Source organism: Oncorhynchus gorbuscha, linkage group LG03, assembly GCF_021184085.1.
Source record: "Oncorhynchus gorbuscha isolate QuinsamMale2020 ecotype Even-year linkage group LG03, OgorEven_v1.0, whole genome shotgun sequence".
Classification (NCBI taxonomy): domain Eukaryota; kingdom Metazoa; phylum Chordata; class Actinopteri; order Salmoniformes; family Salmonidae; genus Oncorhynchus; species Oncorhynchus gorbuscha.
In genome coordinates this window covers 15,027,340-15,053,511 of record NC_060175.1, presented here as the reverse complement: position 1 = coordinate 15,053,511, position 26,172 = coordinate 15,027,340, and the positions used below count along the sequence as shown (strand labels likewise).

Here is a 26,172-nt window from a genome sequence, read left to right as displayed (position 1 = left end):
ATAGGCTAATAAAGTATCACATTTGTTACTGTGAGCGAGAGTTGCACTTTTTCCTTTCAAATACCAATGTGATTTTTTGGTTGCATCTCGTCTCACTTTGGTTGAGCGCCTCCCACTCGTCTCCAAACATTTTGAAACAATGAAAGTCAAAGCAAGTTAATTGTTTGAAATGAAACTAAATCTAAATCACATACCTGCGTACTTATAACACAGATACGAGTAGCTACCTCATGGACTCTTTGTTTCTAGGGATGGCTGGCTATGATTCCCAACTGTCAACTAAAGAGGCCAGAAATACCTGGGAGACAACCGTTGCTACTGACATCATCACTCCTCAGTTGAAGGTGAAACCTTTGGATAACATTTGAAGTTAGCTATAGTTTGATTAAATATCTATTTGATAAAACATATATTCCAGCTATGTTCCAAGTCAAAGATAAGATTGCACCTTTGAAGGGACAAAGAGTTTCACTTTGTGTGTGTCTGTATGTACATACCTGTGTGTGTCTGTATGTACATACCTGTGTGTGTCTGTATGTACATACCTGTGTGTGTCTGTATGTACATACCTGTGTGTGTCTGTATGTACATACCTGTGTGTGTCTGTATGTACATACCTGTGTGTGTCTGTATGTACATACCTGTGTGTGTCTGTATGTACATACCTGTGTGTGTCTGTATGTACATACCTGTGTGTGTCTGTATGTACATACCTGTGTGTGTCTGTATGTACATACCTGTGTGTGTCTGTATGTACATACCTGTGTGTGTTTGACATCACAGCATCTTGACCAGCGGCTGAGAGAGGTGAATGCCACAATCAGAAATGACTCGCGTGTCTCCTCTAACTTCATCATGAGGGTGACATTCGGGGATGAGTGTCCGTTGTCCTCGCTACCTCGGGGCTCCCAGGTCCACTGTTCAGGAGTGTGGAGCTGCAGAGAGAGGGTGTCCCTACTCAGCCTCACCCACATCGTAGAGCAGAACGACGGAAAGGACAAGCTCCCTCTACTATGGAGGTTCCTACAGAAGGTAATCGTCACCAAACCTGTGTTCTTTCTTCCTATTGTAAATTGATTTTCTAAATCTTGCATCTTTGAATAGTTTCTGAGTGAGTCTGTGACATTTAACTCACATGATCTCCTGCATTTTCCATATATTTTTGGGAATTTTCACAGGAGGCAGAGTTCCGGCTGGTGAGGTTCCTTCCAGATATCCTGGCCCTGCAGAAGAGTCTGGTGAAAAGGTTCCAGAGGTCATCAGACTTGATGAATGACTCCATTAGAGAGTTCATCCAGAAACAGTCAGGTAACGTCAACTGTCCATCAGAATGATCCATCCTTCGCACTATGCAGCATAGTTATCATCATATTATTGCAGATTTTCCAATTTGAGACTAACTTATGAAAAGCAGAATTGAGTGATATAATTGATGGGGTTTTGTCTTCTAACAGCACCGATGAGAGTGTGCTATGAGAAACGAATCCAGATCTTCCTGAATACATGGAACTTGCTCAGATTGTCAGTAGCCACCAGTGAGTTACCCTTCTTTGACTACATTCCTCTGTAAAGCAGGACAAAGTTGGCCGTACAACTGGAACATTGTCTGTGCCCGAAATGGCACCCTATTCTCTACATAGGGCCCCGGTTGGAAGTAGTGCACTATGTAGGCAATAGGGAACCATTTTGGACATAATCATTTTTTTCACTTTGTGTGTTTGGATGTGCAGGTGAAATAAAGATCCCAGAAGAGTTCTGGAAGGAGAATTTGGACCAGGACAGTGACCTCCAATACCTCCTGCCACGGCGCCAGGGTCCAGGCCTGTGTTCCACCGCTCTGCTCAGTCACCTGGTGGCTCTGTACAATGAGCTGCTTCACGCTGTGGACCGCCACACTGGGGAAGAGACCAGGTACCTCACTGCCAAGGAACCAATCACCCCTCCCATGCCACCCACCCCCATCCCAAACAAACCCCACCCACCCCCAACCTTGACTCTAAACACAATAATGAATTATTATTTTTTAAGGTAGAATGGAAATGAAAGATATTTGGAACTAACACTGGATTTGTTTACTGCACAGCCATCAGCCAGTTCATCCAGGGATATTAAAAGGTCTCAAAGTACTTTCTGCTCCAACAGCTACAAGGTGAGTCTGTCAGAGCTGACAGATCTGCATGTGATCCGCTATGAAGTGGAGAAGGACCTGCTGCCCCTGGTGCTGTCAAACTGCCAGTACAGCCTGGAGCGCGGCAAGGAGACCCTGTCTGAGTACGACCTTCCCAAGATCCAGCAGCAGGTCCTAACCCGCTTCCTGCAGGGCAAACCCCTCATCACACTAACTGTGAGCCCTGGCTTCTAATTAAGGCCCCAGACCCTCTGGTGCTTACAGATCTGAAATGACTGGAAAAACGAAAGCAATGCATCACTTACTGAATCCAATGTGTTGACTTTCAGGGAATCCCGATTTTGGTCACCAGACATGAAAGAGATTACGAAAGCATTTTGAAAACAGTGAAAGGAAAAGTGTCTCAGGTAAGTTTTACGGAAGCATTATTATTACTTGTATTTGTTGACACACCATTGTGACATCATGTGAATACATATCACATTTCAGCGGTACAATGTCATCGTTGTTTTCCCAGGAGCGTCTGCCGTCCCTGACCCTCACAGCCCTGTCCAGGGATCTGGAGTCGTACAGTGAGGTGTGTGATGCCCTGAAGGCTATGGAGCTGGCTCTGGGCTTCCTGTCCATGACTGGGGGAGACACCCACATGCCCTTGGTGCGTTACCTGGAGGACATGCTCAGGATGAGCAAGCAGACCGAACCACACTTCTTAAAGGTGACCAAGTGTATTTGATATTGTGTGTCAGATTGATGAGCTAGAAAGAAATACAGTACAACCTCTAAGATACAAACCTAAGAGTTAGACTGCCTGGTCAACTGATCAGGCAAACCTCCCTTCCAATGTGTTCTTATCTCTAAGGTCCTACTGTACTGAGATTCAATATATCTGCGTTGTATCCAGTGTACCAGTCATTGTTGCCAGTATTCCGTACATGTGTCTAACGTGTGTGCTCTGTGCTGCCCCATTTCCTTAGGCTCTGGGCAGATGCAGTCTGAAGCACTGTGTGGCTCTGTGGCAGCTCCTCTCTTCCCTCAAATCAGAGAACATGCTGAAGAGTCTGAAGAAGGTAACCAACAGCTTATCACACATACTGTAGTAATACGTGACACAATCATCCTAAAAAGAACTCGCCGGCTCATTGCAATCATTGCTGAGAGATGTTTCAGTGTTTTTCAACCCTAACATATTACTTTGGTCAATTTTAAGTAACGATTTGCACAGATGAGGAAGGGTGAATCTATAGCCATCGTTGGGGTTGATTCCCAGTCATGCTGTATGATACCACTGTTGGTCTGGATAGCTCTGAGATTCCTTCCTCTATCTTCCCTCCTGAAGGACCCATTCTCTGGGGTCTCGGCTGAGTACCAGAAGCACCTGGAGGAGGAGCAGAAGAAGCTGCTCCAAGGTTTCATCACCGTGGGGAACATCAACACCTGGCTGCTGGAGATGCACGAGTTCCTCCTGCTGAACCTGGGGAGCCCTCGTGCCTCGGATACCTATGGACCACACTGGAGGTGAGGATAGACAGCAAGTGTGGGCGGGAACAGGGGCTACTCCCGAGGATAGACAGCAAGTGTGGGCGGGAACAGGGGCTACTCCCGAGGATAGACAGCAAGTGTGGGCGGGAACAGGGGCTACTCCCGAGGATAGACAGCAAGTGTGGGCGGGAACAGGGGCTACTCCCGAGGATAGACAGCAAGTGTGGGCGGGAACAGGGGCTACTCCCGAGGTCTTCCAATTCCAAACCATCATTGTAACTCTCATTTTTCATGAAAAGGGACATTTGCATTTTAAGTGCATGTGACATGCAGCTGCCAAACACATACATTAGCCTTGGATGTGAAGCCACATTCACAATGGGAGGGCTAAAGTTGCAGATCGAAGAAAGGCAGTTGTGACTTCACATATTTTGATGGTATTTGATCCCCTTGACATGAACAACATTGTCACGACTACTCACGCTCGCCCTCTATGTTGCTCAACGTCCCCGGTCTGCTCTCCACCGGTCCTGGGAACACTCATTAGGCACACCTGGACTCCATCACTACCCCCTTTATCTAGCATCACTCTTCAGGCAGTATTGGTTCAGACGCTGCGCTTGTTTTTGTAACACTCCATGTTCGGTATTATTAAAATCACCATCTGCACCTGCTGACCTGCTTCCTGACTCCCTGCGTTACAGACACAGTTCCGAGGTCTGAAATCACAACCTGTTTTGTCTTCTTTCTCTCATTCTAGTGTCAAAGAAACTTTGGCTGCATACATGGACCGCAAAGAAGTACAAGTCCCTCCTGACGTGGAGGCTTCCTTCCCCGACGAGATACTCCTCTCGCAGATTGTGGAGACCTGGAAATTTACTGTGACTTACAAACAAGAATGGATGATGTAATCGATTCCACCTGAATGTGATTTGTAAAGGACTACACTGGATCACCGGGGAAATGTTAGAATAGAACACAAGAATGGATGATGTAATCGATTCCACCTGAATGTGATTTGTAAAGGACTACACTGGATCACCGGGGAAATGTTAGAATAGAACACAAGTGCTTCTGATTGTATGCTGTATAGATGTATGTGCTTTCTCCAGTGATCTCACAGTATGTGCCACACTGACACACCATACTTAGATACTAAGAGGATTTATAACTGGTATGTGGGGAATCTTGCCTTTCTCCTTACAAAACCTGCCTTGAATGCAACATTTTCTCAGGAAAACATTCCAAATATCATTTTTTTGCTCAGACTATGGGGTTGGTTCAATCCGTATCGCTGATGTTCAGGGCAATAGCGCAATTGAATATTAAAGACATTGTTACTGCGTTCACAGAGACAGCATTCACGGTAAACGCTGCATATGTCGGCTCAATTGGCTCAATTGGAAATTACCTTTACATTTTAAGCGCGCCATATTTTAAGCGCGCCATAGTGGTGGACTTCGGGTAAACGGATTGAATCAAGCCTTATTTAAGCCAAACTGTGTTTACAGAATGTTTTATGCAATCATTTTTGTTACTAGATGTTTATTTTGTGGGAAATATTTTTTACATTATTTGAGAGACTAACTCCTGTGCCGTTTTTATGTTTACCACATGTTTATGTTATGCTCTTCTCTTTTACACATTGTACTTTTAAATGGGTTTATATTTTGGGAGAATATTGGTGGTTGGTGTTATTTTAAAGTTAATATTTCCAAACATTGAGTTCAAATCAGTGCAATAAGCATCCGCTTGAGGGTGCTATTGGCCCACATTTTGTAATTTACAGTCCTGAAGATCTAAAATCAAGTTAATTAAATACATGACCTAATCATTTTATCTGCCTGGTTTTAATGTATTCTGGTTGAATATGACTACATTATCTTCTTCCATTTGTTTAAAAAAATGTGTCCAAATCACGGCATCTTGAAATAAAAGGTCTGGTGCTGTCAAGAGGGATGTTTGTCACTCCTTTCCTGTTCATATACTTAATGTACAAGCCTAGATAATACCCTCATTTCAATAACTTACCATTGCCAATGGGTAATATTTAATTTATTTGAAGGTTTGCTTAGATGGCTTATAACCTATTTAAGCAGACCTTCAAATTGTTGCGTAAGATTTTAATTCATAAACTGTTAATACATGATTACATGTGTAATTGGTTAATGTATTCATTTAGCATTAGTAAATATTTATATGTAAAAACCATATTATAAATAAGTGTTATATGTACATCATTAATAACAGGCCTTGTATTCAATATTGTATAATTATTCCTCATTTAATGGTTAACAAACTATCTAAGGGGAGCGATCAGAGAGTTCATGCAATCTGTCTTGAGATGTCCTCTAGAGACTGTAAACAAGGTGACTTTCCACCGAGTGCACAGACGTGGAGCTCGCAGCGACAAGACCACGGGTCCCCGACCGATCAACGCAAAAATGAAACACTACCAACAAAAGGAGCTGATCAAAAGCAGGGGAAGGGAGCTTAAAGGGACCAAACTCGGTCTGAATGATCCATTTCTCCAAGAGGCTGTATCCTGTACAGAGGCAACAGAGGGAAAGGTTTTTAAGCGTGCCTTTCTCATTGTAGACAAACTTTATAGACGGACAAGTCTTCAGAGACAGGTCCATAACACCATGGTGGTACTAAATTCTATGGGGATGTCAGGTTACGGGAAAAATTATGGGGACTAAAAATATCTGAACACTATGAATTTGATATGTGCACAAACACACTCTACCCGCTGGTTTACACATATGGACACATACACACACACACTTGATCTCTCTCCTCTCACTCTCTCGTTCTCTATTGTCTAGAGCGTTTTTTGTTTGTATATCTTTTGTATGTCTTTGTCTACATGTTTATCTATGTTTACAACAAGCAATGGAAAGATATCAGAACAGGGACGTTGGGGAATAATAGCGGATTTTATATATATATATATATATATATATATATATATATATATATATATATATATATATATATATATATATATATATATATATATATATATATATATATATATATATATATATATATATAGTATTCCCCAACGTCCCTGATGGTGATGCAGTATAGATTCCAATTATCATCCTGAATATTAAAGCTATACTCACTTCATGTTACGCACATAGACTCCGATCGCATTCTGTCTCCTATCAATACTTTAAAAAACTTTGATGAAAGAAGGAGACAGGAATGTAGTCAAGACGACCAGCTTGATTAAGTCTCCTCCATGTATATCTCACTAGGTCAGGGAATTTTAGTCTCCAAATATTCACTATTTTTAATGTGTCCATAATATTTGTGATTTCCTTAAGAGATGATCGTTTGTAGAGTGATTTCCTTAAGGGCAGGGTGATGATAGTTTGTAGAGTGATTTCCTTAAGGGCACGGTGATGATAGTTTGTAGAGTGATTTCCTTAAGGGCAGGGTGATGATAGTTTGTAGAGTGATTTCCTTAAGGGCAGGGTGATGATAGTTTGTAGAGTGATTACCTTAAGGGCAGGGTGATGATAGTTTGTAGAGTGATTTCCTTAAGGGCACGGTGATGATAGTTTGTAGAGTGATTTCCTTAAGGGCAGGGTGATGATAGTTTGTAGAGTGATTTCCTTAAGGGCAGGGTGATGATAGTTTGTAGAGTGATTACCTTAAGGGCACGGTGATGATAGTTTGTAGAGTGATTTCCTTAAGGGCTTGGTGATGATAGTTTGTAGAGTGATTACCTTAAGGGCACGGTGATGATAGTTTGTAGAGTGATTTCCTTAAGGGCACGGTGATGATAGTTTGTAGAGTGATTACCTTAAGGGCACGGTGATGATAGTTTGTAGAGTGATTTCCTTAAGGGCACGGTGATGATAGTTTGTAGAGTGATTTCCTTAAGGGTGATGATAGTTTGTAGAGTGATTTCCTTAAGGGTGATGATAGTTTGTAGAGTGATTACCTTTACGGTCCATTGAGGTACTTAACACTGTATTATAGTCTCCTACCATAATGATTAGATCATTTGTTTATACCAATGTAAATTCAATACATTGGTATAAATATTTTCTAAGAGGTATGGATCATCCTGATTTGGACCATATAGATTAATGAGCCAAGTCTATTTTTATCACCCACTTTCATATTCAAAAGGATCCACCTTCCTTGCGAGTCATTCCTGACTATCTGCACGTTCAGATCGAAATGTTTGTTCATCACACACCTTTTGAGTTCCTTTGTCCATGACAGAAAATGATTTCCCCACCCCTTTCCTTTTTCCACGCAACTTCATCTAAGGATGTAGAGTGAGTTTCCTGTAAACAGTATATGTTATATTCCTTTTCTGTTAGCCATGTAAAGACTGATCTTCTTTTTTTATAATCTACTAAACTGTTATAATTATAACTGGCTATACCTATTTCAAACCTTACCATAACTAGATTCTAGTCCCCTGATTCCTGCTTACAAGCTAAAATTAAAGCAGGAAGCACCAGTGACTCGGTCTATAAAAAATTGGTCAGACGAAGCAGATGCTAAACTACAGGACTGTTTTGCTATCACAGACTGGAATATGTTACGTGATTCTTCTGATGACATTGAGGAGTACACCACATCAGTCACTGGCTTTATCAATAAGTGCATTGAGGATGTCGTCCCCACAGTGACTGTATGTACATACCCCAACCAGAAGCAATGGATTACAGGTAACATCTGCACTGAGCTAAAGGGTAGAGCTGTCACTTTCAAGGAGCAGGACTCTAACCTGGAAGCTTATAAGAAATCCCTCTATGCCCTCGGACGAACCATCAAACAGCAAAGCGTCAATACAGGACTAAGATTGAATCGTACTACACCGGCTCTGACGCTCGTCTGATGTGGCAGGGCTTGCAAACTATTACAGACTACAAAGGGAAGCACAGCCGAGAGCTGCCCAGTGACCCAAGCCTACCAGACGAGCTAAATAACTTCTATGCTCGATTCGAGACAAGTAACACTGAAACATGCATGAGAGCATCAACTGTTCTGGATGACTGTGTGATCACGCTCTCCGCAGCCGATGTGAGTAAGAGCTTTAAACAGGTCAACATTCACAAGGCCGCTGGGCCAGACGGATTACCAGCACGTGTACTCATGCACTGACCAACTGGCCAGTGTCTTCACTGACATTTTCAACCTCTCCCTGTCTGAGTCTGTAATAACAACATGTTTCAAGCAGACCACCATAGTCCCTGTGCCCAAGAACACTGAGGTAACCTGCCTAAATGACCACGGACCTGTAGCACTAACGTCTGTAGCCATTTAATGCTTTGAAAGGCTGGTCATGGCTCACATCAACACCATTATCCCAGAAACCCTAGACCCATTGCAATTTGCATACTGCACCAACAGATCCACAGATGATGCAATCTCTATTGCTCTCCACACTGCCCTTTCCCACCTGAACAAAATATACATTACATTTACATTTAAGTCATTTAGCAGACGCTCTTATCCAGAGCGACTTACAAATATACACCTATGTGAGAATGCTATTCATTGACTACAGCGCTATGTTGAACACCATAGTACCCTCAAAACTCATCACTAATTTGTTTTTATTTTTTATTTTTTATTTTACCTTTATCTAACCAGGCAAGTCAGTTAAGAACAAATTCTTATATTCAATGACGGCCTGGGAACAGTGGGTTAACTGCCTGTTCAGGGGCAGAACGACAGATTTGTACCTCGCAACCTTCCGGTTACTAGTCCAACGCTCTAACCACTAGGCTACGCTGCCGCCCCACTAAGCTAAGGACCCTGGGACTAAACAGCTCCCTCTGCAACTGGATCCTAGACTTCCTGACGGGCCGCCCCTAGGTGGTAAGGGTAGGTAACAACACATCCGCTACGCTGATCGTCAACACAGGGGCCCTCAGGGGTGCGTGCTCAGTCCCCTCCTGTACTCCTTGTTCACTCATGACTGCATGGCCAGGCACAACTCCAATACATTAAGTTTGCTGATGACACAACAGTGGTAGGCCTGATCACAGACAACGATGAGACAGCCTATAGGGAGGAGGTCAGAGGCCTGACCATGTGGTGCAAGGACAACAACCTCTCCCTTAACATGATCAAGACAAAGGAGATGATTGTGGACTACAGGAAAAAGAGGGCCGAGCACACCCCCATTCTCATCGATGGGGCTGTCCACATCACCAACAAACTATCATGGTCCAAACACACCAAGACAGTCGTGAAGAGGGAGGGCATGACAAAACCTATTCTCCCTCGGGAGACTGAAAAGATTTGGCATGGGTCCTCAGATCCTCAAAAATGTTACAGCTACACCATCGAGAGCATCCTGACGGGTTGCATCACTGCCTGGTATGGCAACTGCTTGGCCTCCGACCGCAAGGCACTACAGGGTGTGGTGCGTACGGTGCGTACGGCCCAGTACGTCACTGGGGCCAAGCTTCCTTCCATCCAGGACCTCTATAACAGGCGGTGTCAGAGGAAGGCCGTAAAATCTGTCAAAGTCTCAAGCCACCCTAGTCATAGACTGTTCTCTCTGCTACCGCACGGCAAGTGGTACCGGAGTGCCAAGTCTAGGTCCAAGAGGCTTCTAAACAGCTTCCCCCAAGCCATAAGGCTCCTGAACAGCTAATCAAATCGCTACCCAGACTATTTGCGCCACGCTGCTACTACTCTGTTATTATCTATGCATAGCCACTTTAACAACCCTACCTACATGTACATAATTATCTCAAATTACCTCGACACCGGTGCCCCTGCACATTGATACATTGACTCTGTACTGGTATCCCCTGTATAAAGCCTCCACATTGACTCTGTACTGGTATCCCCTGTATAAAGCCTCCACATTGACTCTGTACTGGTATCCCCTGTATAAAGCCTCCACATTGACTCTGTACTGGTATCCCCTGTATAAAGCCTCCACATTGACTCTGTACTGTATCCCCTGGCCTATGACCCCTGTATCCCCTATAAAGCCTCCACATTGACTCTGTACTGGTATCCCCTGTATAAAGCCTCCACATTGACTCTGTACTGGTATCCCCTGTATAAAGCCTCCACATTGACTCTGTACTGGTATCCCTGTATTGAAAGCCTCCACATTGACTCTGTACTGGTATCCCCTGTATAAAGCCTCCACATTGACTCTGTACTGGTATCCCCTGTATAAAGCCTCCACATTGACTCTGTACTGGTATCCCCTGTATAAAGCCTCCACATTGACTCTCTGTACTGGCCTCCACATTGATCTGTACCCTGTATAAAGCCTCCACATTGACTCTGTACTGGTATCCCCTGTATAAAGCCTCCACATTGACTCTGTACTGGTATCCCTGTATAAAGCCTCCACATTGACTCTGTACTGGTACTCTGTACTGGTATCCTGTATAAAGCCTGTATAAAGCCTCCACATTGACTCTGTACTGGTATCCCCTGTATAAAGCCTCCACATTGACTCTGTACTGTATCCCCTGTATAAAGCCTCCACATTGATACTGGTATCCCCTGTATAAAGCCTCCACATTGACTCTGTACTGGTATCCCCTGTATAAAGCCTCCACATCTGACTCTGTACTGGTATCCCCTGTATAAAGCCTCCACATTGACTCTGTACTGGTATCCCCTGTATAAAGCCTCCACATTGACTCTGTACTGGTATCCCCTGTATAAAGCCTCCACATTGACTCTGTACTGGTATCCCCTGTATAAAGCCTCCACATTGACTCTGTACTGGTATCCCCTGTAAATAAAGCCTCCACATTGACTCTGTACTGGTATCCCCTGTATAAAGCCTCCACATTGACTCTGTACTGGTATCCCCTGTATAAAGCCTCCACATTGACTCTGTACTGGTATCCCCTGTATAAAGCCTCCACATTGACTCTGTACTGGTATCCCCTGTATAAAGCCTCCACATTGACTCTGTACTGGTATCCCCTGTATAAAGCCTCCACATTGACTCTGTACTGGTATCCCCTGTATAAAGCCTCCACATTGACTCTGTACTGGTATCCCCTGTATAAAGCCCTGCTATTGTTATTTACTGCTGCTCTTTAATTATTTGTTTTTCTTATCTCTTACTTTTTTTAAAAACTTTTTTTTGTTTGTATTTTCTTAAAGCTGCAGTGTTGGTTAAGGGCTTGTAAGTAATCATTCCACTGTAAGGTCTGTTGTATTCGGCGCATGTGACAAATACAGTTTGATTTTATATGAGATGATATATAAAAGGACACAAGATTCAATACTTCGTGCTTTTCAGCTAAAATTATCATACAGAATTCTTGCCACCAAAACAATGTTGAATATTTGGGGCATACAATAATCACAGCTCTGCAGATTTTGTTGTGAGGATACAGATTCAATAGACCATTTGTTCTGGTATTACCCTTATGAAAAACCATAAGATGAATCTAAAATTGACCCTAGAAATAGCATTGTCGGAAGATCTGAAGAGACCTGGTCAGTTAATTATTGATATACTAATACTCTTAGTAAAAATATTTATCTTCAACTCACAATCTGTGGATTCTATTCAATTAGATAGATTGAAATTGTATGTTAAACATCACAGCATAATTGAAAGATATATGTTGTGTATAAATCCAAAGAGGATGGCCAACAGAGAAAGGTGGGATGACTGGTATGATGTAGTTGGCCAACAGAGAAAGGTGGGATGACTGGTATGATGTAGTTGGCCAACAGAGAAAGGTGGGATGACTGGTATGATGTAGTTGGCCAACAGAGAAAGGTGGGATGACTGGTATGATGTAGTTGGCCAACAGAGAAAGGTGGGATGACTGGTATGATGTAGTTGGCCAACAGAGAAAGGTGGGATGACTGGTATGATGTAGTTGGCCAACAGAGAAAGGTGGGATGACTGGTATGATGTAGTTGGCCAACAGAGAAAGGTGGGATGACTGGTATGATGTAGTTGGCCAACAGAGAAAGGTGGGATGACTGGTATGATGTAGTTGGCCAACAGAGAAAGGTGGGATGACTGGTATGATGTAGTTGGCCAACAGAGAAAGGTGGGATGACTGGTATGATGTAGTTGGCCAACAGAGAAAGGTGGGATGACTGGTATGATGTAGTTGGCCAACAGAGAAAGGTGGGATGACTGGTATGATGTAGTTGGCCAACAGAGAAAGGTGGGATGACTGGTATGATGTAGTTGGCCAACAGAGAAAGGTGGGATGACTGGTATGATGTAGTTGGCCAACAGAGAAAGGTGGGATGACTGGTATGATGTAGTTGGCCAACAGAGAAAGGTGGGATGACTGGTATGATGTAGTTGGCCAACAGAGAAAGGTGGGATGACTGGTATGATGTAGTTGGCCAACAGAGAAAGGTGGGATGACTGGTATGATGTAGTTGGCCAACAGAGAAAGGTGGGATGACTGGTATGATGTAGTTGGCCAACAGAGAAAGGTGGGATGACTGGTATGATGTAGTTGGCCAACAGAGAAAGGTGGGATGACTGGTATGATGTAGTTGGCCAACAGAGAAAGGTGGGATGACTGGTATGATGTAGATGGCCAACAGAGAGAGGTGGGATGACTGGTATGATGTAGTTAGCCAACAGAGAAAGGTGGGATTGGCTGAGGTTTCGGATATGGAATTGGAGACAAATGGGAGTGGAGTTGCTGGGTGGCGGATAGAATGACGGTCAAAGATAAAAGTCAAAAAATAAAGTCCAAATAAAACAAAACAATAAGTAAGTTTGAATGACACTGAGGGGCAGCGTTGGTACAGCTAATGACTGTTTGCTTGAGGCTGATACTGCGCGGGTGTTTGTACACATGCATGTACACAAACTCTCATTCAAATGCACACAAGTGCACATACACGCACACACACATGTAAAAAGTGTCAAACATGCACTCAAACATATTCAATAGGTCTTGCTGTTAGGATATTTGTTGTCCTTGATGTCTTTAGTTTATTGCATTGTTGTTTTGTTTTCCATCGTCTTTGTTGGTGAATTTTTTCGGGGGGGGGGTTCTAGGATGGTTGAGGGGCAGGTCACGGGGTACTGTTGGGGGGGATCTTGGAGGGCTGGGAGCCCAGCTGTTGAGAGCTTGGACCGATGGCTTATACTGCAGGTCGCTGTTTCGGGTCCCCGTTTTTGACCTTGTGGGAGATCTGTCGACATGCCCTCGAGCAGGGCCTTGACCCTGGATGCTTCTGTGTGTGGCTCTGAATGGGAATATTTTGGATGACTTGTATGATGTAGCTGTTGAATGGGAGTCTGTTGGAAGACTGGTATGATGTAGTTGTTGAATGGGAATATTTTGGATGACTTAGCTGTTGAATGGGATGTGGAAGACTGGTGATGTGTTGAATGGGAGTCTGTTGGATGACTGGTATGATGTAGTTATTGAATGGGAGTCTGTTGGATGACTGGTATGATGTAGTTATTGAATGGGAGTCTGTTGGATGACTGGTATGATGTAGTTATTGAATGGGAGTCTGTTGGATGACTGGTATGATGTAGTTATTGAATGGGAGTCTGTTGGATGACTGGTATGATGTAGTTGTTGAATAGTTGATGACTGGGATGTCTGTTGGATGACTGGTATGATGTAGTTGTTGAATGGGAGTCTGTTGGATGACTGGTAGTTGTTGATATAGTTATTGAATGGGAGTCTGTTGGATGACTGGTATGATGTAGTTATTGAATGGGAGTCTGTTGGATGACTGGTTATTGAATGGGAGTCTGTTGATGAGTTATTGAATGAATGGGAGTCTGTTGGATGACTGGTATGATGTAGTTGTTGAATGGGAGACAGTTGGATGACTGGTATGATGTAGTTGTTGGATGACTGGTATGATGTAGTTGTTGAATGGGAGTCTGTTGGATGACTGGTATGATGTAGTTGTTGGATGACTGGTATGATGTAGTTGTTGAATGGGAGTCTGTTGGATGACTGGTATGATGTAGTTATTGAATGGGAGTCTGTTGGATGACTGGTATGATGTAGTTGTTGAATGGGAGTCTGTTGGATGACTGGTATGATGTAGTTGTTGAATGGGAGTCTGTTGAATGACTGGTATGATGTAGTTGTTGAATGGGAGACTGTTGGATGACTGGTATGATGTAGTTGTTGGATGACTGGTATGATGTAGTTGTTGAATGGGAGTCTGTTGGATGACTGGTATGATGTAGTTGTTGGATGACTGGTATGATGTAGTTGTTGAATGGGAGTCTGTTGGATGACTGGTATGATGTAGTTGTTGAATGGGAGTCTGTTGGATGACTGGTATGATGTAGTTGTTGAATGGGAGTCTGTTGGATGACTGGTATGATGTAGTTGTTGGATGACTGGTATCATGTAGTTGTTGACTGGTATGATGTAGTTGTTGGATGACTGGTATCATGTAGTTGTTGAGCGGCTTCACTGCAAGTATATTGTATGTTTTAATATTTAATTTAAAGATATATATAATAAGTAGACCGTCCAAAGACCTATTACCTGAACATTCAGGAATACAGTTCAAATGTGTCGTCAGTGAGCCATTCCATCTGAATTAAGATACACTTTTCTCAGAATGTAATTAATTTATCTTTATTAATCTATTATAATTGTCCGTCGAAACAATAAAACCTTATATACAGATCATAGCTAAGCTGACAGTGTAATAGGCACATGCAAGTCCAAAGACTATCGTAGCATTTTCCTTACATACAAGTTATACATAAACATTCATGGAGAAAGATGACAACAAATGTACACCCAGCAACTTATGAAGCAGAAAATGTGTTCCTTAATAAAAAGATTCAATCGCTAGACTAAGTCCTCTCCAAGACAAATGTATATGCTGAAAGAGACGTTTCACAAGGTATGGATAGTTGATTTTTCCTGTGCTTTGTCAAACGATTGCTTAGTTTCCATACTCATTAATTAAGATGTTGTTAGTTTTAGTAATGCTGTTGGTCTCTGTCTGTCTGAACAGCTTGGCCTAGCTGCTCTTACCAATTTATATTGTATTTTCATAAAAGGGCATGGAATGGATAAGATAATTGACTTCTCATTTTTTGGTATATTAGATTCAAATGTCATCATCCAGAAGAGGAATGTCACCTTCAGTAGGGTTGGGAGTATGTGGTCCGGTTTATATAGACTGCATAAGAATGGTTGTTGCAAATGAATAGGATATTCAATTAAATGATTAATGACACATATCATAGGGCAATGGACTATAAATTAAATGTTATGGTGATGTTAGGAAAGGAGATGCTATCTCATCAAAAAATGATAATTGTCGCTGGTAAGTTTTGCTCAAATCTTTTCCCATTATTACTCTTTTAGGTCTCAGCTCATAATATTAGACTATTAATTCATCAATAACCTGCTAAATGAGGCAGATCTACTATTGGGGCCGTAGTTATACTATAAATTAACATTCTATTAAAAAAAGCCATGTGAAACAATTGAGTCAAGGTAGGATCTAGCTATCTCTAATAACTTGCTGGTAATGTCCAATCCTCATTCATAACCCTCATTTTATACTGAATAAAAATATAAATGCAACATGTAAAGTGTTGTTTCCATGTTTCATGAGCTGAAATAAAAAATCACAGAAATGTTCGATGCTCACAAAAAGTTTCTCTCTCTCAAATTCATGAGCATTTCACCTTTGCCAAGATAATCCATCCATCTGACAGGTGTGGCAAATCAAGGAGCTGATTAAACAGCATGATCATTACACAGGTGCACCTTATGATGGGGACAATAAAAATGTCCAGCACAATATCAGTGTCTACATACTGTATGTGAAAACAGTGCATTTCTACATTTTGTAAAAACAAATCAAGTTCTACCCGATGACATCATCAAAAGTTTAAACATATTTAAAAAACAGTAATTTTCAAACACTGTGAGATTCACAGTGACATGGGGAGCAAGACAATATCCTCCCCCTGGCTAGAAGCACGTTGCAGGTTTAGAGAATCACTGTTTTCTTATTTTTAATCCTCGCCTGTGATGCTACAGATAATATTTTTTTAGGAACTTTCTTCTTAACTTTCAACCACAGATCATTAAAAAAATACGTTTTCACATATCTAGACTCTGGTATGGTGCTGGAGATAATGGAAATGAGGTTGAAGAGTGGCCTAATTGCCCTTTAACGATGTCCTCTTATCTATCCCATTCCTAATAAGAAAAGTGAGCACACAACACAACTATTCATCCTCCATGTAAGGAAAAATGCACTGATATCACCTAGATTGTTATTGTCAGTGCAAAGCTCTAAAGTTGAAAAGTGGGATACTTTCATATGTAAAAGTCTCTGTGTAGAAGGACGAAAGCACATATAATATTTCCAGTAACAATTGCGATTCCCTGCAAGATACAAAGATTGGTCCCTTATTCTTGGCTTCTGTATTGTGGTGAATTGACGCCGCCCTCAACCCCAAATTGGTCCATAGGACAGGAAGTGGCATCACCAGGCAGGAAGTGGCTAAGGGCATGATGGGATAGTGCCCACTAGAGGTAGTCCAGCTCCAGTGCATGACTCAGAGCCTCCAGGTCAGGCCGACACGACACTCTCCAGAAGGGCATGTTCTTCTGCAAGACACAAATGGATATGTTGAAAATGTTGAACACTGGCTAAACTAGCTAGCTAATGTAACTAGCTAGCTAACATTGCTCAGTGAGCCACGCTCAAGTTACCAAAGCTCAGCGAGCTAATACAATCTTATGGTGTGTAGGAAAGGGTAGAAACCCACGTCACTGGTCAAACTAATACCAAACACAATTCTATGCTTTAGGATAGAAATATTATTTTTGTTTTTCAAATGATAAGCAAATGTTTGAAATAATATGTGTGGGTGGATATTAGATTTGATCTGACGTCTTTGCACAAGCATGAAAAATAAGGCAGAGGGAAATATATTGTGCACCCACCCCTTTTACTGGTTACACGTGTCTCACCTTCTTGGCTACAGACTCCTCCTCCACTCCATCCCCTATTACCACGTACACCGCTCGCCGACCAAACCTCTGAGCCACACGCTCGAAGCAACTCTCCTTCCCTGGGGAATAGGTAAGTGTTGATATGATTAAGAGTAACACATAGTGTGTTCAGATTGCTACAAAATGAAGTGTTAATTAAGACTTTGTGAAACTGTAATGTTGTATACTACGTCTCAAACACTAGGAACTTTCAAAAACATGATTTTTTAATTATTATTTTTTACTTTGGTAGGTCTACGTATGCTGCAATTCAGCTTTTAGCTGCAAATGTGTACAATTCAAAATAAACCTTACATTCAAGTGCTAAACGTAAGTGTAAACAAATTAAAATGACACTTTTGGTAAAAATGTCAGGAAAGTAAACAGATTTCACAATGCCATCTGGTAGATAGTAAACAGATTGCACAATGCCAGCTGGTAGATAGTAAACAGATTGCACAATGCCAGCTGGTAGATAGTAAACAGATTTCACAATGCCATCTGGTAGATAGTAAACAGATCGCACAATGCCAGCTGGTAGATAGTAAACAGATTGCACAATGCCAGCTGGTAGATAGTAAACAGATTGCACAATGCCAGCTGGTAGATAGTAAACAGATTTCACAATGCCAGCTGGTAGATAGTAAACAGATTGCACAATGCCAGCTGGTAGATAGTAAACAGATTGCACAATGCCAGCTGGTAGATAGTAAACAGATTGCACAATGCCAGCTGGTAGATAGTAAACAGATTGCACAATGCCAGCTGGTAGATAGTAAACAGATTGCACAATGCCAGCTGGTAGATAGTAAACAGATTGCACAATGCCAGCTGGTAGATAGTAAACAGATTGTACAATGCCAGCTGGTAGATAGTAAACAGATTGCACAATGCCAGCTGGTAGATAGTAAACAGATTGCACAATGCCAGCTGGTAGATAGTAAACAGATTGCACAATGCCAGCTGGTAGATAGTAAACAGATTGCACAATGCCAGCTGGTAGATAGTAAACAGATTGCACAATGCCAGCTGGTAGATAGTAAACAGATTGCACAATGCCAGCTGGTAGATAGTAAACAGATTGCACAATGCCAGCTGGTAGATAGTAAACAGATTGCACAATGCCAGCTGGTAGATAGTAAACAGATTGCACAATGCCAGCTGGTAGATAGTAAACAGATTGCACAATGCCAGCTGGTAGATAGTAAACAGATTGCACAATGCCAGCTGGTAGATAGTAAACAGATTGCACAATGCCAGCTGGTAGATAGTAAACAGATTGCACAATGCCAGCTGGTAGATAGTAAACAGATTGCACAATGCCAGCTGGTAGATAGTAAACAGATTGCACAATGCCAGCTGGTAGATAGTAAACAGATTGCACAATGCCAGCTGGTAGATAGTAAACAGATTGCACAATGCCAGCTGGTAGATAGTAAACAGATTGCACAATGCCAGCTGGTAGATAGTAAACAGATTGCACAATGCCAGCTGGTAGATAGTAAACAGATTGCACAATGCCAGCTGGTAGATAGTAAACAGATTGCACAATGCCAGCTGGTAGATAGTAAACAGATTGCACAATGCCAGCTGGTAGATAGTAAACAGATTGCACAATGCCAGCTGGTAGATAGTAAACAGATTGCACAATGCCAGCTGGTAGATAGTAAACAGATTGCACAATGCCAGCTGGTAGATAGTAAACAGATTGTACAATGCCAGCTGGTAGATAGTAAACAGATTGCACAATGCCAGCTGGTAGATAGTAAACAGATTGCACAATGCCAGCTGGTAGATAGTAAACAGATTGCACAATGCCAGCTGGTAGATAGTAAACAGATTGCACAATGCCAGCTGGTAGATAGTAAACAGATTGCACAATGCCAGCTGGTAGATAGTAAACAGATTGCACAATGCCAGCTGGTAGATAGTAAACAGATTGCACAATGCCAGCTGGTAGATAGTAAACAGATTGCACAATGCCAGCTGGTAGATAGTAAACAGATTGCACAATGCCAGCTGGTAGATAGTAAACAGATTGCACAATGCCAGCTGGTAGATAGTAAACAGATTGCACAATGCCAGCTGGTAGATAGTAAACAGATTGCACAATGCCAGCTGGTAGATAGTAAACAGGATTGTATACAAATTGTTATACATTACAGTTTGTTCAACGACGGTGTGAAAACAAATCAACCCAGCTGTCAATCAACCCAGCTGTCAATCAACCCAGCTGTCAATCAACCCAACTGTCAATCAACCCAACTGTGTTCCTTCCCTGAGACAAACAGTTTCTCTTTTTAACTCTAACAACTGATAATCTATGTATCCATATCGAGTGCGGCACACTGCCTCACCTGTCTTGGTGGCACTGTAGATATTCTCTATAGGGAAAGCTGAGCCCAGTCCGTAGAGCAGGACCTTGGACAGGGCTGGGATCAGCTGGGTGGTAGTCACCAGCACATTCACACAGTTTGGTCTGAAAACAGAGATATGTCAACACATGATTTCAATATGTCATGCTAGCGTACCTGTAAATGTTAGTAACGGCTCACAAAACTAACTCAAACTTCCTTCAAACTGCACACAGAGTTAAAAATGGTATCCACAAGTTCATCTGTGTAACAATATGCACTGAGAGTCGGGAAGCAAGTTCAGGGAGCAGAGTGTTTTAATAAATTAAACATCATTACACAAAACCAAGAACCTCGAACAACACAGACATGAAACAGAAACAGTGACGCCTGGGGAAGGAACCAAAGGGAGGGACATATATAGGGAAGGAACCAAAGGGAGTGACATATATAGAGAAGGAACCAAAGGGAGTGACATATATAGAGAAGGAACCAAAGGGAGTAACATATATATAGTGTCTCCTGAACCCTCCTGTCTCAGCCTCCAGTATTTATACTGCAGTAGTTTGTGTCGGGGGGCTAGGGTCAGTTTGTTATATCTGGAGTACTTCTCCTGTCCTATTCGGTGTCCTGTGTGAATCTAAGTGTGCGTTCTCTAATTCTCTCCTTCTTTCTTTCTCTCTCTCGGAGGACCTGAGCCCTAGGACCATGCCCCAGGACTACCTGACATGATGGCTCCTCGCTGTCCCCAGTCCACCAGGCCATGCTGCTGCTCCAGTTTCAACTGACCTGAGCCCTAGGACCATGCCCCAGGACTACCTGACATGATGACTCCTTGCTGTCCCCAGTCCACCTGGCCATGCTGCTGCTCCAGTTTCAACTGTTCTGCCTTGTTATTATTCGACCATGCTGGTCATTTATGAACATTTGAACATCTTGGCCATGTTCTGTTATAATCTCCACCCGGTACAGCCAGAAGAGGACTGGCCACCCCACATAGCCTGGTTCCTCTCTAGGTTTCTTCCTAGGTTTTGGCCTTTCTAGGGAGTTTTTCCTGGCCACCGTGCTTCTACACCTGCATTGATGCTGTTTGGGGTTTTAGGCTGGGTTTCTGTACAGCACTTTGAGATATCAGCTGATGTACGAAGGGCTATATAAATAAAATTTGATTGATATAGGGAAGGAACCAAAGGGAGTGACATATATAGGGAAGGAACCAAAGGGAGTGACATATATAGGGAAGGAACCAAAGGGAGTGACATATATAGGGAAGGAACCAGAGTGACATTTATAGGGAAGGAACCAAAGGGAGTGACATATATAGGGAAGAAACCAAAGGGAGTAACATATATAGGGAAGGAACCAAAGGGAGTGACATATATAGGGAAGGAACCAAGGGGAGTGACATATATAGGGAAGGAACCAGAGGGAGTGACATATATAGGGAAGGAACCAAAGGGAGTGACATATATAGGGAAGGAACCAGAGGGAGTGACATATATAGGGAAGGAACCAAAGGGAGTGACATATATAGGGAAGGAACCAGAGGGAGTGACATATATAGGGAAGGAACCAAAGGGAGTGACATATATAGGGAAGGAACCAAAGGGAGTGACATATATAGGGAAGGAACCAGAGGGAGTGACATATATAGGGAAGGAACCAAAGGGAGTGACATATATAGGGAAGGAACCAAAGGGAGTGACATATATAGGGAAGGAACCAAGGGGAGTGACATATATAGGGAAGGAACCAAAGGGAGGGACATATATAGGGAAGGAACCAAAGGGAGTGACATATATAGGGAAGGAACCAAAGGGAGTGACATATATAGGGAAGGAACCAGAGGGAGTGACATATATAGGGAAGGAACCAAAGGGAGTGACATATATAGGGAAGGAACCAAAGGGAGTGACATATATAGGGAAGGAACCAAAGGGAGTGACATATATAGGGAAGGAACCAAAGGGAGTGACATATATAGGGAAGGAACCAAAGGGAGTGACATATATAGGGAAGGAACCAAAGGGAGTGACATATATAGGGAAGGAACCAAAGGGAGGGACATATATAGGGAAGGAACCAGAGGGAGTGACATATATAGGGAAGGAACCAAAGGGAGGGACATATATAGGGAAGGAACCAGAGGGAGAGACATATATAGGGAAGGAACCAAAGGGAGGGACATATATAGGGAAGGAACCAAAGGGAGGGACATATATAGGGAAGGAAACAAAGGGAGGGACATATATAGGGAAGGAACCAAAGGGAGTGACATATATAGGGAAGGAACCAAAGGGAGGGACATATATAGGGAAGGAACCAGAGGGAGGGACATATATAGGGAAGGAACCAGAGGGAGGGACATATATAGGGAAGGAACCAAAGGGAGGGACATATATAGGGAAGGAACCAAAGGGAGGGACATATATAGGGAAGGAACCAAAGGGAGGGACATATATAGGGAAGGAACCAAAGGGAGGGACATATATAGGGAAGGAACCAAAGGGAGTGACATATATAGGGAAGGAACCAAAGGGAGGGACATATATAGGGAAGGAACCAAAGGGAGTGACATATATAGGGAAGGAACCAAAGGGAGGGACATATATAGGGAAGGAACCAAAGGGAGTGACATATATAGGGAAGGAACCAAAGGGAGGGACATATATAGGGAAGGTAAACAGGGAGTTGATGGAGTCCAGGTGAGTCTGACGAAGCACAGGTGTGCGTAACGATGGTGACAGGTGTGCGTAACGATGGTGACAGGTGTGCGTAACGATGGTGACAGGTGTGCGTAACGATGGTGACAGGTGTGCGTAACGATGGTGACAGGTTTGCGTAACGATGGTGACAGGTGTGCGTAACGATGGTGACAGGTGTGCGTAACGATGTTGACAGGTGTGCGTAACGATGGTGACAGGTGTGCGTAACGATGGTGACAGGTGTGCGTAACGATGGTGACAGGTGTGATGGTGACAGGTGTGCGTAACGATGGTGACAGGTGTGATGGTGACAGGTGTGCGTAACGATGGTGACAGGTGTGATGGTGACAGGTGTGCGTAACGATGGTGACAGGTGTGCGTAACGATGGTGACAGGTGTGATGGTGACAGGTGTGCGTAACGATGGTGACAGGTGTGCGTAACGATGGTGACAGGTGTGATGGTGACAGGTGTGCGTAACGATGGTGACAGGTGTGATGGTGACAGGTGTGCGTAACGATGGTGACAGGTGTGCACCACAACGTGCAGCCTGGTGACTTAGAGGTCGGAGAGGGAATTTAGCTCAATCATATATAGATTTTTGTATTTTATTTCAACTTTATTTAACCAGGTAGACCAGTTGAGAACAAATTCTCATTTACAACTGCAACCTGGCAAAGATCAAGCAAAGCAGTGCGACACAAACAACAACACAGAGTTACACATGGGATGAAGAACAACACAGAGTTACATATGGGATGAACAACAACACAGAGTTACACATGGGATAAACAACAACACAGAGTTACACATGGGATGAACAACAACACAGAGTTACACATGGGATGAACAACAACACAGAGTTACACATGGAATGAACAACAACACAGAGTTACACATGGGATGAACAACAACACAGAGTTACACATGGAATGAACAACAACACAGAGTTACACATGGGATGAACAACAACACAGAGTTACACATGGGATGAACAACAACACAGAGTTACACATGGGATAAACAACAACACAGAGTTACACATGGGATAAACAACAACACAGAGTTACACATAGGATGAACAACAACACAGAGTTACACGTGGGATGAACAACAACACAGAGTTACACATGGGATAAACAACAACACAGAGTTACACATGGGATAAACAACAACACAGAGTTACACATGGGATGAACAACAACACAGAGTTACACGTGGGATAAACAACAACACAGAGTTACACATGGGATGAACAACAACACAGAGTTACACATGGAATGAACAACAACACAGAGTTACACATGGGATGAACAACAACACAGAGTTACACATGGAATGAACAACAACACAGAGTTACACATGGGATAAACAACAACACAGAGTTACACATGGAATGAACAACAACACAGAGTTACACATGGGATAAACAACAACACAGAGTTACACATGGGATGAACAACAACACAGAGTTACACATGGGATGAACAACAACACAGAGTTACACATGGGATAAACAACAACACAGAGTTACACATGGGATAAACAACAACACAGAGTTACACATGGGATGAACAACAACACAGAGTTACACATGGGATAAACAACAACACAGAGTTACACATGGGATGAACAACAACACAGAGTTACACATGGGATAAACAACAACACAGAGTTACACATGGAATAAACAACAACACAGAGTTACACATGGGATGAACAACAACACAGAGTTACACATGGAATGAACAACAACACAGAGTTACACATGGGATGAACAACAACACAGAGTTACACATGGAATGAACAACAACACAGAGTTACACATGGGATGAACAACAACACAGAGTTACACATGGAATAAACAAACATACAGTTAATAACACAATTGAAACATCTGTATACAGTGTGTGCAAATGAAGTAAGGAGGTGAGGCAATAAATAGGCCAATAGTAGTGAAGTATTTACAATTTAGCAAATTACACTGGAGTGATATCTGTGCAGATGAGGATGTGCAAGTAGAAATACTGGTGTGCAAAAGAGCAGAAAAATAAAAACAAATGTGGGGATGAGGTAGGTAGTTGGTTGGATGGGCTATTTACAGATCAGTAACCTGCTCTGACAGCTGACGTTTCATTTGATTAGGATCTATTTTAGTCTTCATTTGGAGTAATCTTCCAAGAGTCCTTAAACATTAAAATACAATTTATAATGCGATCACATTTTCACATATAACACACTGTTACAACAGACCAGATAAAGATAAATAATCAGTCTGAACAGATTGATTGGTTCCTTCATCTACCACAGTCCTGCAAAACCTTCACATTCATTATATTTAAGTGCTAGTAAAGAATTGTTTGAAGTTATATTGAAAGGTTTCTGGTTTGCTCAGAGAATTTATTCAATTTCTTTATTGCTCTGAATCTAAATGTTATTTAGCCTATTTCTCTTTTCTGCCAGATAACACATAGATGGTGGACAATCTATTCCTAGTATTTACTGAATGTCTGTCTCTTACCAACTGAATACTGTTGTGAATGGAGTTTGGCCGTTTTAAACAGTGTACATTGTGAAATAAAATAAGCATGTTTTTTCCAATTATCTTGTTGATTGATGACCACCGAAGAGCATTGTGCATGACTACAACAGAATAATCATATCTTCACCTTAAAACAATGGAGTGTCTAGGGCAGTTGAGAAGGGGGGTGTCCTAACCTGGAGTTTATGAGGGCCAAGGCCTTGAGAGCCTGAGTCAGCCACAGATCTGTTAGAACCTCCATCTCCCTCCGCAGCTGCAGCCACTCCTCCCGCTTGGGACTGCCCAGCAAACCTGACACAATCACAATCACACACCAATTATTCATTATGATCATGGATATATATAGCACAAACTAATTCAACTTACATTGTGAATTTTATATCAGCTGACCACCAGAGAAGATCACACACACACACACACACACACACACACACACACACACACACACACACACACACACACACACACACACACACACACACACACACACACACACACACACACACACACACACACACACACACACACACACACACACACACACACACACACACACACAACCCACCTCCCACGTTGTTCTTAAAAGTGTTGTAGATCTCCTTCACCCTCCGGTAGCGAAAGGCCAGTTTCCTCATCCAGTCAGCCCCACCGTGGACACCTGAGCCCAGGCACAGAGTACCGGCCCCCGCAGGGCTCTGGAAACCGTCTGTGACAAAATTATACGTGCTGCAAGAAAACAACAAAAAGAGAGCATTAAAGAGAAGCATGGCCCTGGGCTATGGGCAGATCAATGTACAACTCTGGTTGAGGGCCACAGTGTCTCCTGACCCCTCCTGACCCCTGCTGCAGTAGTTTATGTGTCGGGGGGCTATGGTCAGATCAATGTACAACTCTGGTTGATATTTGGTGGCTGTCTCAGTGGGACTTGACCAGTGCCTGTAGATACATGGAGGAGTATAATATAATTACTGAAGTAGCTGGTGTAAAGCATCAATAGA

The 26,172-nt window shown here is 42.6% G+C and overlaps 1 protein-coding gene and 1 pseudogene across 1 annotated transcript; one reads left to right on the top strand and one right to left on the bottom strand.

Moving 5' to 3' along the window:
* Nucleotides 1-251: 251 nt before the first annotated feature.
* On the top strand, nt 252-5,552 carry LOC124016395 (E3 ubiquitin-protein ligase rnf213-alpha). Its single transcript, XM_046331958.1, has 11 exons — nt 252-344; nt 784-1,032; nt 1,179-1,308; nt 1,455-1,535; nt 1,731-1,911; nt 2,143-2,344; nt 2,458-2,535; nt 2,646-2,843; nt 3,103-3,195; nt 3,465-3,643; nt 4,368-5,552. Exons 1-11 carry the CDS (start codon nt 252-254, stop codon nt 4,516-4,518), a joined length of 1,635 nt encoding a protein of 544 aa, XP_046187914.1. The 3' UTR covers nt 4,519-5,552.
* Nucleotides 5,553-15,167: 9,615 nt separating this feature from the next.
* The window catches only part of LOC124026313, a 40,697-nt pseudogene continuing 29,692 nt past the window's right edge, over nt 15,168-26,172 (bottom strand).

Excerpts from the sequence above, each read along its gene's own strand:
- LOC124016395 (XM_046331958.1), top strand. The coding sequence starts at position 252 with ATGGCTGGCTATGATTCCCAACTGTCAACTAAAGAGGCCAGAAATACC. Across the intron at positions 345-783 it reads TCATCACTCCTCAGTTGAAG|CATCTTGACCAGCGGCTGAG; the intron begins GTGAAACCTTTG and ends TTGACATCACAG. Across the intron at positions 3,196-3,464 it reads TGCTGAAGAGTCTGAAGAAG|GACCCATTCTCTGGGGTCTC; the intron begins GTAACCAACAGC and ends TCCCTCCTGAAG.